The sequence below is a fragment of the Ciconia boyciana genome, chromosome 16 (assembly GCF_034638445.1).
Source record: "Ciconia boyciana chromosome 16, ASM3463844v1, whole genome shotgun sequence".
NCBI classification, from domain to species: domain Eukaryota; kingdom Metazoa; phylum Chordata; class Aves; order Ciconiiformes; family Ciconiidae; genus Ciconia; species Ciconia boyciana.
The window spans coordinates 8282125-8296496 of NC_132949.1; the positions used below are offsets into that span (position 1 = coordinate 8282125).

The 14372-nt window shown below is 45.6% G+C and overlaps 2 protein-coding genes across 12 annotated transcripts in view; one reads left to right on the plus strand and one right to left on the minus strand.

Annotated features, from left to right (window-relative positions):
• Positions 1–3286, plus strand: part of MYO15B (myosin XVB) — a 47584-nt gene extending 44298 nt beyond the window's left edge. The window contains exons 64-67 of the mRNA XM_072881519.1: positions 829–962; positions 1446–1579; positions 2030–2170; positions 2441–3286. Coding sequence (XP_072737620.1) covers positions 829–962; positions 1446–1579; positions 2030–2170; positions 2441–2500 — 469 coding nt within the window. The 3' untranslated portion in view covers positions 2501–3286. The remainder of the gene's footprint in view (positions 1–828; positions 963–1445; positions 1580–2029; positions 2171–2440) is intronic.
• Positions 3287–4050: 764 nt separating this feature from the next.
• Positions 4051–14372, minus strand: part of RECQL5 (RecQ like helicase 5) — a 40035-nt gene continuing 29713 nt past the window's right edge. For 5 of the 11 annotated variants that reach the window (XM_072881065.1, XM_072881066.1, XM_072881062.1 and 2 more), the window contains exons 9-20: positions 13347–13574; positions 11749–11848; positions 11183–11219; positions 10327–10385; positions 10108–10184; positions 9528–9621; positions 8923–9063; positions 7780–8453; positions 7482–7560; positions 6347–6697; positions 5746–5818; positions 4051–5642 (exon numbers count right to left, since the gene is read on the minus strand). In XM_072881065.1, coding sequence (XP_072737166.1) covers positions 5521–5642; positions 5746–5818; positions 6347–6697; positions 7482–7560; positions 7780–8453; positions 8923–9063; positions 9528–9621; positions 10108–10184; positions 10327–10385; positions 11183–11219; positions 11749–11848; positions 13347–13574 — 2035 coding nt within the window. In that variant the 3' untranslated portion in view covers positions 4051–5520. The remainder of the gene's footprint in view (positions 5643–5745; positions 5819–6346; positions 6698–7481; positions 7561–7779; positions 8454–8922; positions 9064–9527; positions 9622–10107; positions 10185–10326; positions 10386–11182; positions 11220–11748; positions 11849–13346; positions 13575–14372) is intronic. The other 6 variants (XM_072881059.1, XM_072881060.1, XM_072881070.1 and 3 more) reach the window with 5 other exon arrangements.

Sequence of the window (14372 nt, forward strand, 5' to 3'; positions counted from 1 at the left end):
TTTACTTCCTGTTCACACTATTAATGCTGACTGTCTCTGATCGACATTTCCTTTTGTGACTCCTCCTGAGCTGAGGGTCATGAGGGTGCCATGGACATTTCTTTTGACTGCCATGTGTTTGTAATACCAAGAAGGAAGTGCATGAGCTTATAGTTGGGATGAATGCTCCTTTGTTCTTTCACACAAGTGCCAGAGTTTTCAACCCTGGGCACTTGAAGTCTGGAGTGATATGCCTAATGGGAATGAAAATGTCCCTGGGTACTGGAAAGCTTCTGTCCTGCAGCCCTGAGCTGTATTTTCACAGTCTTTCCTTCTTGTATCCTTATGCACTGAGAGCAAAGGTAATGTCTCCATCAGATCCCCTCACACCACCAGCAGCACAGGGTAATGGCATAACCCTGCTGGGCATAGAGAACTCTGCTCTGTGTAGTGCTTTGGAGGCACAGGAGCAAGACAGAGTTAGAGTAAGGTGTTTTTCAGCTGAGACTGCCTGTGAAAGAAACACCCTGTGGCTCTACTGCCATGCTACAGTCCTTGCTTGAAGAGCTCCTGTTGTCTCCAGAAAGGAGGGATTTCTCTCAGTGCACTAGTCAGCGATGCACAGCTGCATTCTGTGTGGAAAATGGTGGTCTCACTATCTCTGATGTTTCCTTCCACGTTATCCAATTCAGATACAACCTGTTGTGCTCTTCCCCTCTCCCTCCACCCTTGCCCCCAGCCGTGCAATTGAAAATTGTTGCCACGTCCCCTCCTTCCTCTTAATCCCCCTGGTTGATCTTCCGATTTTAGCTGGGCAGGGAGTGAATGAATATCTGCTTGTTGGCACAGGGAAGAGCTGAAGGAGTACACGCCAAAGACCCTGCAGTCCTCCATCAGTCCCCAGGCTCTGCAGAACCATGTTGGCATGCTGCTGAGAACCAGGCAGCCCCTCCAGCCAGTGGATGCAAAAATCCAGTTCATAGGTGAGGAGACATGCAGATCTGCTTGAGTCATCTATCCTGAGCATGATGGAAGCCGATCTGAATGCGCTTTTAGGGCAGTTCATGAGGTTGGCAAGGATCCTTGGAGCCTGGAATGGGCCATGACATATGACTCCCTGACAGCCTCACCCTGCAGACTGGCACTTGGTCCCAAGCATGGTGATTATGGTGGAGGTCCCACTTCTTTTGCAGAGGTCTGCAGTAGACTTTCAGAGTTCTGTACAAGTTGCATTTTAATTGATATTCTGGCTGCATGTCTGTTTTCTGGTCGGAAAAGAATGGGACATCCATTCAGGCTGCTGAGAACTGAGTATCAGCAGCCTGGGGGGGAGGGAGAAGTTGTAAATCTTACTTTTTAATGTAGAAAAGCTTGGGAACACTTGCAGCTTTTGACCACCTTAGGTTGGTGCAGTAGATTGCTGGCTGGAAGCTGCTGCCTGAAAGCCACCTTTTGCTTTCTTACAGAGCACATGATGAAATTGCCTTTCTTTGGCTACACCACCTACTTTGTAGAGAGAGTCAGCGATAACACAATGCCTGTGCCCTGTTTCTTTGGCGTGAATAAAGAGGAGATCATTGTGGTGGATGGCACCACCCAGGTATGCTAGAGAATTCCTCCCTAGAGTCCTGAGCCCTGATGTCTGTCAGATACTAACTTTGACTTTTAGAATAACTTGTGCAGGAAGAGACTGTATTTACCTCCATCACAGCTGCTCTGACAACAGTCCTAGCCCAAAGCAGGTGACAAGAGTGGTGGAACAGTTAGTACTGCCATGTGCTCTTTTATAAGTCCAGTGATCATGCTAACAAGCATGGTTCACAGTAAAACTAAGTGTAGGTCACATTCCTGTTTGTCCCAATCTTGCAGGAGTTGTAGGGACTTGCTGGCAGCAGGAGCCTGCCCTGTATTCTGTACACACTGCCCTGTGCCCCAGTCCTTGTCTTAGGTTTCAATAGGCTCTTGAGGTGAATCCTCTGGGTGAGAATCAGAGGGTTTTATTTGTAAGGACTGCACCAGAGAGTGTTTTGTGGCTTTTCTCCTTACACAGGCGATCTCCTGCATCATTCCATTGAAAGAGCTGCAGAAGATGAGAACCCTGCAGCCTCTCTCTGATGGTGGGCTTCCTGGCATAGAACTGAACTACGGCTCGGCTGCCAACCCCAAGACTATGTGGCTTGAACTGTCACAGGTGAGATCAGCCTGGACCTACAGCTTCCTCCTGGCAATTCAGAAATTGCCCTCCACTGCCCAGCTGAGCCTCTGCTAGGAGACAGTACTACTGCTCTCTTCTGTCCCAGAGGTGGATGGAGGCACTGCATTTCCCAGGCCCCAAAGTGGAACTTTGTCCCAGCACCTACCTGATACTGAATTATGGAAAGTGATTTATGGGAATATTTAATTATAAGAAACAGCCATTTCTGGGGCAGAGAATGACTGATACTGATTTGTGTTTTGACAGGCTAAAGAAATGTATCACACAATTGTTGTCATCCTGGATAAAACAGAGTTGCACCACTAAAGCCTAAGAGGAGGAGAATGACCAAGCAAAATGGCACTGTTTTCCTTTCTTTGAGCTTGTTCAGTGCTCCCTGCCCTGTCTTTCTGGTGAGGACTCTTCCAAAAGACATCCATGACCTCAGACAGCTGCTTTCTAAGACTGCCACCACAGTGCTTGTTGATGGACTGGACCATAATCTCACCCCTTGTGACCTGCCATTCAGTCCCCAAGTACTCTTCCTTGAAGCGATGCATGCACTGGCTAAACAAACCACAAGACACCCTTTCCACACCATTGCTTTTTCATAGCCTGTTCCAATGCAGAGCAGCTGAACAGCTGCAAGCAATTGCCTTCAAGCTATGCAGTGTGGGACTGTTCTTTTCTTTTTTGAATTAATTAACATGAGCAGAGACTGATGCTTGCTAGAGATTTGTGTATCACAACGAAAAGCTGAGGCTATGAAATGACTGCACTGGCTGCTGGTGTTTTCCATAGGCCAGCTTTTTCTCTGTATTGATATGCAAGAGGCCGTGAAGCAGGAGCTTGTAGAAAGCATCTTAATTGCAAAGCAGATCAGTGTTAATATACAATTAACACATATTCTGGGGCACAGATTGAGCTGCAATGGTAAGAAAGTTTATTGTTAATTAATTTCTTACCAACATAATTATATGCATATGTTTCCCTTTGCTACAAAGAAGTCAGTCATGTCCATGCAGCTGTCATACTTAAATGATGGCGCCATGCCGTGGAGAAAGCGTATTCAAATGGAACTTGTATTACAGTAGAGGAGTGTGTGTGTGTCCTGGCTTGTACAAAAAATGCTTAATTTATTTTTATTGCTACAGCTATCCTACTGAACTGAAAAGTACCTGCATGTTAGGAGATTGCAATAAAATAATCACATAAAGATATTTTGAAGCTATGACGTGACAGATGTAAACCAGTATCTAACATGGGAAGATTGACCTGCAGGTAACTGGCAAAGCTTGAGGAAAAGGTTGTCACTGGTGGCTGGGAATGGGATAGATCTGAGGGTGCTCAATGCAAGCTGTAATGCACAGCTAGCTTCTTGCTGGTGAGCTGATACCAGCAGTAACTACAGCATCTTTCCTGTCAGGAACTTCCCTTCAAGTGCTGCTCACTGTGGCTTGTGAGGTCTTAGCTGAAGCATGTTTCACCCTCCTCCTTTAGCAGTGCTACTGCAAGGCTAGGTAAAGCACCACAGTGACATGAAATAAAGGAACAGAGAAGATCTCTGAAGATTAACTTATCCTTATTGCCCTTCTCTTTGAGCTTTTGCTGCCTTACATAGAAGCACAACTCATCTGGTTAGAAGTGCTCCACATTGTGATAAAGCACTTTGTCACACAGCCCCATGCCTTAATCAGCCCTCTCTGGAGCCCCCTGATTTAGAAGACAAACAAAGCATTTCTGAGAAGTTCACCCAGGCAGCAGCTGAACTCTATAAGCACTGAACTCCGGAGAGATAGTAACCCCACTTAAGTGGCTGATGAAACAGGATTTTTAATGGGAAGGTAAAATAGAAGCCAGCAGGCAACAGCTGAAAAATACTATTGTGTAAAAGGCTTCTTGTAAAGCCCTTTAGTCCTCCAGTGAGCAGAGCAAGCTGAAGATGAAAGTGACTTCTGCGTTAAACATTTTCAGGTTCTCCTTCGGGTTCTAGCTGGAGAAGTCTTGCAGCTATAAGGGGTTGGAGGTGTCTGCTGGCACATGATTCCCATCCATCCCATCCTGGGCTTGCATTTAGTAGCTGTCTGTTCAGAGAAGATATGAGCTTTCATGTCTATGTTTACAGTGATGGAGTCTTAACGTATCTTAGACCAGTCTGAATGATCAATTGGTAAGAAAAAGCTTTCAGGAAGAGTCCACAGCAGCTACAACATTGTTTTATTTTCAGTTCCGCACATACTCTTCAGTACATTTAAAAAAAAAAAACCAACATCTGTTGAGTACAGTGATCTGAAAGCCTGTTTGATGGCCTCTCAGGCTGCAGATTCCTCTAGCAGCACTAGTGCCTGAGGCCACCAGCCTCTATAGGCATGGAACAAAGGCAGAACCCAACAACAACCCAACAGAAAGGATTTGTGCCAGGGAATCAGGTTATTTCAAGCCCACTGATACCCTAAGCTTCAGGTCCTTATATAAATATAGCAGCAGAGGCACCACAGTATCAATTTGAGGGCTACAGCAGTACCATAACCAGTTGTAACAGCAGCATTGCCCTCTGTATTGCAGACTGTGGGTGAGGCACAGGGAGAAAATATGGCTTTAGGGGTTACAAGCAAATGCTGGAAAAGTGTTGGCAACCTTAGTGCCACTATTGGAGAGGTTATTACTGAAAGAGCATCACCACTTAAGTTAAAGGGCAGGCAGAACTAGACAAAGTTTAAAAAAAGTTCAGATTAAAAGAAAAAGAATCTGAGTTTCTCCACCTTCAGAAAGTAGGCATTGCCTGCATCGTAAAAACAAAACGCTCCCCCCCTCTGCCCTTCAAGGGAAAACATTCCATCCAGGAACTCAACCATCAAGTTAATCATTGGCAGCCCTGAGCAAAGCATGTGAACTTGTAGCGTAAGGCTTCTAGTGGTAACACTGAAATAAGAACTAAGAGATGGGGGAGCAAGGGGAGGAGCCATCTAGGAAGCAAGATGCTGTCCCAAAGCAGAGTCCTAGTTGGAAAGTCTGAGCCCTTCCCAGACTGCTGCAGGGCATAGAGGTTGGAGACACTGCAGAACATCTGAGGCAGCAGCCTCTAACCTACACAGCAGATGCAGACTTCACACCTCTTGGCAAGCGGTACTAGAGGGCTTCAGCGCCCCAGTTACTGGAGAAACTCTCCATAAGTTCACAGAAACTGGTTTCCTGGAAGTGCATGTCATAAGGACAGAAGTGAGCAAAAATGCAGTGGGAAAAGAAAGCTCACTTCTGCAGTTTCATGAAACCCTCCATGGCTGAGTTCTTCAGGATCCCCTGATCCCACTGCTGGAGGAAGGAAGACAGCCAACAGGATGCAAGGATCAGCTCTCTGAGCTCTGCAGCTCCTGCCAGTCTGTCTCACTCTCACACCTGACCCTTGTTTTGAAAAACTCCTTGATGAGCCTCTGTGCTTCCTCCTTCACTGCAAGAGAGGAAGCATGACCTTTGAGACAATACTTAAGACATCTGTCCCCTCTAAAGACATCAATCCATTTAGCATCAGAAGAACCCAAGATTCTTGGTGCTCTCCCCAGCTGCCAACTCACCAGTCTTGCGGGCAGGGTTCTGCTCTTCAGTCAGTAAGTGAGACAGGTGCCGAGCAAAGCCCTTAAACAGATCCTGCAGAATTGGGGAAGATAGAGAGCAGAAAGCAGGCATTGGTTACCTCACCAGACTGTTTCCACGTTTGTCTTGCCCTTAGCGCAGTCTGGCTCTAGGACAAACCATTCACAGATTTAGACTGCAGGAGTGTTGCAAACCTGCAAATACACCTGACCCTGCAGTGCTGGAGAAGCACATGCACGCACATGCTGCCTTGTAGAACACATCAAGTAAACTACACCAGAACTGAACCTGATCTGTTGCCACTCCGCAGGTGGGAGCTTTTAAACACTTGCCAGAGTTTAGCGTGAAAACATGAACAATCACAGAGAAGTGTGGAATCAACATGATCCCACTCTAAATCACACACAAACCCTTTCTTGGGAGAGGTGAGTTGCTGCACCTAGAGTCACTAAAACAGCACATACGAAGATATGACTTGGAAATGAAATGTGGTATCCAGATCATCCTCCCCTTCTTAGAGCCCCAGATCACTAGGGAGATGCAGTCTCCTTCTGCTAGAGAGAGTCTTGAGCTGTGCCCTACCTTGGAAGCAAATTTGCCACCCTTGTAGAATGGGGTCAAATATTTGACAACGATGTCTGCTGTTTCTTTGAGGGACATGCCTTTGGTCACTGGCTGTACGGTCTTGCTGGTTCCTTCTTTATCACACTGTGATAAGTTTGGATCAAAAGTCACCTTCTTCTTTGTTGGACCAACACTTTTGCTTTCTGGCTGGGACAGAATAGAAGATTTTGCCACTGTCCGTAGCCGCTTTGTTGCAGGACTTTCCATATCCTGGAGATGGGACAGAAGAAAACCAAACCCACCAATTCCTGTGGCAGCATTACACTTCCAAGCAGCCACTACCTTCTGAGAACATCCTGCAGGCTCTCCCTGTAGTGAATACCATGCAGGAATCTATGTAACCCATTTTGCTGTGCAGACATAATATACTGCTTCCCACACAAAGGGACTGTAAGAAAAACCCTTTAAGACTACCACATTTAGAATTACCCTATGCTCTTATTAGGGCAGCTAATTGCTAGACCCCATCTATACAGGAAAAACTGACAGGAAAACACTGCCCAGGATGTCTGCTGAGAATACACCCCTCGGGTAGAATCAACCACTTCAGGAGTGCTACACCCCTCAATTTGAAAGAGCAAGGGGAAAACTGCACTGTTCAGTAGAGACAGCTGCCAGGCAGTCTCAAATGCCAAATGCAGAACCAGAGACTGAATGGCAAGGAAGGCTGTGAGCACAGTTCGCTTCCAAGTGGTCCTGTGTGTCATTGGCCTGTGGTTGTTCCCTTGACTTGAGAAAGCAACTTGCTAATTATAGTTAGTTACAGATCTAGAGGGGGTGGAGAGACTCACTCCAGGCCAGTCATCAGCAAGGGTACAGTCACATGTGTTGCAGAGAAGAGGAAACAAAGCAGAGGGGAGGGGAAGCTTTCCACTGCAGTCTGAGTTGCTGGCACTGGCCCAGTGGGCAACAGGGGGACACCAGGAGTGCAACGCAACTACGGTTCTCCTCTCTGCTGCAATTGCAGCTGGGCCCTCCCCAGATAAATAACACTATCAGGTGAAGTTCAGATTAGGAGCATCACTCCCAGAGAGAAATTTGGCACAAGATGAGCAGAAGAAAGAGAGGAAATTAGCATCCATTAAAGTCTTACCTCATCTGATCCTGGTCGCTTCCCACACTCACCTTCCCCAACAACAGTTAGCTCAGTTTCTGTGACATTTTCAGCAACGCTAGTGGGAAGAGTGGAGAGAAGGCCAATTTTAATCATTCCACAGTGAAGATATTACTGCATTCACTGTCAGTGGCCACAAGACTCTCCATGGTAAAGCAAAAGTCTCCCTCACCAGCCTAGAGGTCTAATACAGATTCCCACTTTCCAGGACAAGGCTGTTGGGGCTCTGCAGCTTGTTAACAGGGCAACACAGGGAGCAGAGAGGTAGAGATTTTACCTGGATTTTACATCAGTTTCTTCCTGAAGGAGTTCAGATTCAGCAGCCTGCTGGGTCTTAAAATCCTCCTCTCTCTCAGTCAGTGTTACTTCTGTCTTTCTCAGCTCTCCATTCTCTGCCTGGGACTGTCCAGTCACATCTTCTCCAGAGACATCTTTGTTTTCCTGAGGTATTGATTTCTCCTGACACATGCTTTGAGAAGAAACCTGAGGTAGTGTGCTTGCAGAACAGCCATCTTCCTTTGCTGAGCTGCAGCTTTTGGCTTTAGATCCACCTTTGGGGAGGGAGAAGAATTTGGAAATATCCTGTGATTCTTTTTTGGCTGCTTCTGCGAGCATTTGCTGCTTCTTGCTAGGTTTAGACTTCTTAGTAGGGCTATCCCAAAGGGCCGCTTTTGTGTCTGGACTGGATTGCTCTCCCTTCTTCTCAGGAAGGAGTACTTCTATCCCAGCACTCTCACATATTGCTTTGGTTGCTATTTCTTTCTTCTGGAGAACAGGGTTTCTGGTGTCCAGTTCCAGACTGCAGTTGCTGCTGTCTTGCCCATTTGGACAATCTACTTCTTTTCTGACAGGCTTTGCATCGCTCTCCTCCTGGATCTTCAGCAGTTCTGAAGCTGTCTGGAACAAGCTGGATTTCTTTGTAAATCCTGCTCCCACACGCTTGGGTTTGAACTAGGGAGAAATGAAAAAGAAGAAGAAAATTTTGGATATGAGAGCATTAAGGAAGTCCTGTGTGAGAACCCTGAAAGGAGCTAAGTTTCTGTATACAATACACCAGTGTGTACAGCCATAAGCTGGGGAAGGCTCTAAAACTGACTCATCATCATAACCATCAACTGAGACATCAGGGAAATGGATTAGGTTAAAGTCACAGGCCCGCAGTAAGGAAACAGACAGCATCCTTGGTTAGAGCAAGACAAGAAAAACTTATTAGACGTATGGCCTGCACATAGGTTATACTCACTAATAGGAACCAGCATGACTAGTTGATCTCACCCCAAAACCAAAGGACAGACAGGGAAAGCAATTCCAATAGAAATATACAGCTATGGCCACAAAAAGGACCTAAATAAAATTATAAAAAAGCAGATAGACAAGGAGGGAATGGTGTGCTTTGTCTATCCCATCTGTACTCACTCACCGAGTAAACCTGGGATGCAGGGAGGAAGTCCTCTTCTGCCAGAGACCCAGATTTTATTTCTAAGCTGCTGTTGCCACCAGTTCCAGACCCAAAGACTGAGAACAGCTCTCCTTGTTTTGAGGCTTTGTTGATTTCTGCTACCTGAAAACAAAAATGTTCTCTAATGGCGAGAATCTTCATGCATTCCTGCCTCTGTACACACTAAAAGCCATAGTGGCAAAACATATGTCCCCCTGGAGAGACACCTATCTCAAGAACAGAAACATCTTCAAAGCGACCTATTGCAACCAGCTAACCTAAACCAAGGCTTCTCTATCGTCAGCAACAGTCTGAGGAACTCCCCATTCCCTTTATTGCTAGACCTAGAGGATATTTGGATAAGCTTGCACTGGTATGTAGGTTTCCAAAGCCTGTAAAGCCAACAAAGATGTGAAACCAACGTGATTCTGGGCCCTCCTGGAAATGAAACCAAGAAGAAAGCTTGGAAGACATCCAAGGCAAAGCAGAGCTTCTCCTTCATCTTTCCCACACAAACTCTACCCTATTTCCCCTCGAGCAGAGGCCACAGCACATTCAAGGGAACAACAGCAGACATATGGTCTTACCTTCTTTAGCACTGTTGCCTTGTATGAGTTAGCCATTTTACTGGTTTGGAAAGCTTCATACTCCAGCTCCACAGCACAGGCACGAGGGTCTGACCTGTAACATAGGCTGGGGTGATTTCTGGCAAGACACACTTCTATATCTGCAAAGGGAACACTAATGCTTAAGCATCTCCCAAGAAAGTACAAAATTCCCTCCCTCTGGTGCAAGAATAAGTGATAAATTCCAATTAAGTCCTAAGGGATGCAGCGGTGAAATGCTGGGGAACCTTTGGAAAGAGTGGTGAAAACAGTTTTAGGTCAAAGTCCTCCAGTTGCTCAGTTTGAGAAGTACACTATCCCCATCTTGTGGGACAGGGAAGAATTGCGACTCGTAGGATCAAGCTGATTTAGCAGACTCGGACACAGGAATCCTCCTATCTGATCTTGAACATCACTACAAGAAGGATGCTGTTAAGTGAAACTACATCCTTGGACCAAATAACTTAAAAAGGTATTCCCTGAGAGTGTTAATGTTGCTCAGGGAAGAGTGGGCCCTGTGTTAAGGGAGTCAATATGCTACCCCTTTTCTCTCGTCTCATACCTTTTTCCTCCTGCTGCTGGAACCTTTTGATTGGTGCTCAAAGCTTCTTCCAGCATCTTCAAGCAGTGTTCCCGTCCCTAGGAAACATGGGATACTCAGACATGCTCTACAGAAGTCATAGTGCCCCTTGGACTTCCATCCCTGAAGGAGTAAGAACAGGGCAGGCAGAATCGTTGTTGTTTGCAAGTCAACAAGAGAATGTTAACCAGCCTTTCTTACCTTCACTGTGAGCTTAGAGATTCTCCTGCTGAAGGCATCTTTCAAGGGGCAGTCTGCACCTACCACACAAGAGACATTTGGAAAGGGCATCATAGCAGGGCTGAGGCTGATGGAGAACATCTCAACTGGCACTGGGAGGGTGCCAGTCCAGTACTGCTTGGCATGCTCCTCCCTGCACAGTCACCCCAAGAACCGCTACAGTCACCCTTTTTACCTGGAGAAGCTACAATCTCCAAAAGAGTAGACAGAAGCAGAAGTGAGATTTTTCCCTCTGGGTGAGAACATCTACTTTGCTTTACGACTATAGTTTATGACTAACAGCTTTCCAAAACCTCCCCATCTCAGGAAACCCTTTTTCAAGGAATCCTAGCTCTTAAGAAACGCAACCCTTTTCTGCTCCCTGCAATACCAACCAAAAATAAAGAGGCTGAATAGAGTAACATGAACTACCAGCTATTCTTTTACAATAGTGTAAGAAAGAACTGTGTTGCTAGACGGTGCCCCAAGTAGCACAGTTACAAATGGCAAAGTTTTTCAGCAGTTTCCTTATAGCCCAATTGAATAATGCTGCATAACCACTGCAGAAATAGCCTAAAAAGTCAGGTTAGACAGTTTTCTCCTCCTCTCTTGCTTATTTGGACAAATTGTTCAGAGAGATGCATTCTATATCTTCACACCAACCAAAGCTAAGCTGTGATCCATCTCCTCCAGCCAAGCTTTCACGGCCAAAAGCCTAACCTCTGTGCCTGGGGACTGATACCTCCAGTGTTGATGCTATATAAACTACACACAGCTGCAAAATACAAGACTTCCTTCTCCCAGAGAAATCCCACTATGAATCAAAGAAGATACTTACTTGGAGGAACAAAATCTTCCTTTTCTGGTTCTTTGCCCTGGAAGAAAACAAAGACCAGTCAAACATTTCCATTCCTGCAACACACATGCAGGTCTAGAAGCACAAAAGACACATTTTAAACCCCTGCTCCAGGAAAAATTAATGCTGAAGTTACAATGGTACTGAAAAGGCACCAAAATGGGGGAAAGGAGACAAAGGATGAGAATCAAAGCCGAAAGTTCACCTTTGCTATAGGAATATGCAAGAGAAGCTGAATGGGGAAATCTGTTTTTACTAATATCTAATATTTACTAATTTTTTACTAATAGAGGTGTTAAAGACAACAGGATCCTCTTGATTAGCACTGCAGAGAAATCAGTACATGAATGAGCTGTGTTATTCATGTTATGGGACTGACCCAGAATATGGAGAACACAGCAAAAGCAGGGCTACAAAAAGTGAAAAACAGAACAAGCAACAGCAAGATGCAATAATTTACTTTCATTAGTGCCAGGAAGCCTTTATGTCTGTAAGACAAGCTCACAGCAGACAATCTGTGAATCTCTTACAATGGGATACCAACTCACTTTGCGCAGACTCATCTGCTTTTTGTAGAAGTTGTTCCACTCCCGTTTCCGAGCCTCTTCATTGGCTTCATCCCCATTCCCACTGCTTTCTTCATCATACCTGGATAAGGCAGGAAAACAGGAGGAACGAACATTTCTGTAGCTGCAGCATTAACTGGGGGACAGGCTGTAGAAAGGCTAGGTCATGCCAGTATTTATAAAAGATGATGTATTTTACATCCTTTCTGAACAAGTCTTAGCTTTTAGTTTCACTACCTTCCTTCAACCTGGACAGTAGTGAGTGTCCTCCAAAAACTCGTGGGATTTGTTAATCCCATGAACTGGTGAGCAGTAGCATGAACTAGTAGAACATAACTAGTGCTCTGAGAATGGAGGGCTCTATTACAGAAGCTCTGCCAGCTTCTCCCATGGAGTTGATATGTCACTGCTTTGTGCAGTGATGCACCCCATCTGTCAGTCATTACTGCCCTTGGAGCAGAGATGGCAGAAAGGGCAAAGCATCCATTCCTCCGCCTCAGTTGTTCACAGGCTGTTGTATTAAATGAACTCTCCATCACTAATACACTGAAATGCAGCAGCTGATTCTTGCCAAGAGTTTACCGCCTTCCACAGCTGTCACAGCCAAAACTTACAGGTATCACAAATCAGAGCTTTAAGGCTGTTGACTATTACAACCTCCACGGCAAAGCTACAACCAAGTCATGGAGAGGCTCAATAAATCAAGTGGCAAACAGTGTGTTGTACAACAGCATTGGTTGTGTCTTCTCAGGTCCTGAGATCAAACACAGGCTTAGGTCACAAGTACACCAGTTTCCTCCAACTCAGCTGGACTTGCCTGAAGAACAAAGCTACCAGTCTCAAGCTGTTTAAGCTAAAGCAGAGGGCTAGGCCAGCCGACAGCGCTGTGCATCCTGGCAGAGCTTCACAGGCAGTGCAGGCAGCGAAACTTGCATCCCGGCAGAGCTGCACAATCACTGCAACTCAGCCAGGGAACAAGGAGGAAGAGAAGTTGTCATCTCCACACTGCCAAGCATTTTACAGAATTAATTATGTTTCCCACTGCACATCTTCCTTTTGCTGTCATTCTGATGGGGAAACACTAAAATTTAGCAATCTGCAGAAGAAGCGGACACTGGCACTCCATTACATCCTCTGCGATGACTAAGTCCTGTCAGTGGCCCCCCAGCCTGCTGACCCACGGACAGCCATACTAAGTCAGGAATGAACTCTGGATCGTGTCATACTTTGCTGTCACGTTGGTCTCAGTTTAAACATTTTTGATCCTTGTGACTGTGAACAGGCTGAGCCCACTTACTGCTTTCAAAAAATTTCAGGCTAGTTTCTTGAACCATTTACATTCTGCAGGGCAATTCTTAGGTCAGTCAAAACAGCTTTTGGCTCTCTGGGAGATGAATGTGATCAAGGCTGCCAAAGTGTGTGGAAAATGAAATTCCAACTCCTGCTGCCAGGAAGTTACAGGAAAATACCACCACACAGAAACATGTGCTGAAAATAGGAGTGGCTGGGCCTGCAGCTGGGAGATGCTCTCTTCTCTCTGATAGCTTCTACGAGCTGAGTTTGAGCTACCAAGTACAGACCTGCAAAAACCTCTGCAACCTCTCCTCCCGCCTTCATACAGCTCTGGGTCATAGCTATCCCAGGAGGAACCCGTGGGCCCAATGCAGGTTTTGCTCCAGCTGTTGCTGCAGCGCTCCAGTGACTCCAGTTGTCTTTTCACTGCCCCTGGGTTCTTGCAGTAATCACAGCACTTGTTACAAGGTGGGGTGACATCGCCAAAGTACTTTGCTATGGCAGCATGACGACATCTAGGAAACAAAAGGGAAAATGATCTAGTAATTATTTTTATTGACAAGAACCCCACCCTCCAAATGCAAGGTATCTTTTGATAAGGACTTGAGTCTTTTTTTGCAGAGAATGCCTGTTCCAGCAGGAATAACAGGGATTAAGCCTTGGAGCAGAACTGGGGTTCTGTTCCCAGCATCCTGCTTAAAGTTTCTCTGCCTCCACTTCCCCATGTGTAAAACAAACAGTGGTGTCAATCTCTTCTGCCAAATGCTTTTAGATCTTTGAGATCTGCAAAAGGCATGGTGGATGAAATATGCAGTCATTAATTCTGCATCACTGGCCATGCATCACTGCATCATTGGACATATTCCATGTCCAATCAGAATGCCTTTAGGATAAATATGTAGAGAGGTCCTGTTCATCCCTACACTTCAGAGTTCAGAGTAGTTCTGTATATTTCACATTGGAGAGCTTCTAATTTTATTGTTTGTGGTTTGAAGGTAAACAAATCTACATTTGAAGAAACAGGCATGTAAATTAAGTCACAGAAACAGAGTCCACACTGAGGTCACAAGGGAGCACTATTCAGATAATACAGCCTGGGTCTCGATCCACTAACACATGCGGCCAAAGTTTGGGTAGAGTCCTACATCCATGAAAACCAGTCCATTTGCTCATACAGTATTTCACAACCAGTTCTACCAGCCTTAGCAAACTACCCATGTGAAGATGATTAGATTCTTCCAGGAATCTTCAAAAGATTTCTGGCAGACACCAGTGCTTTTGGATATGTAAAAAAAAGCTTGGTGACAGAGATA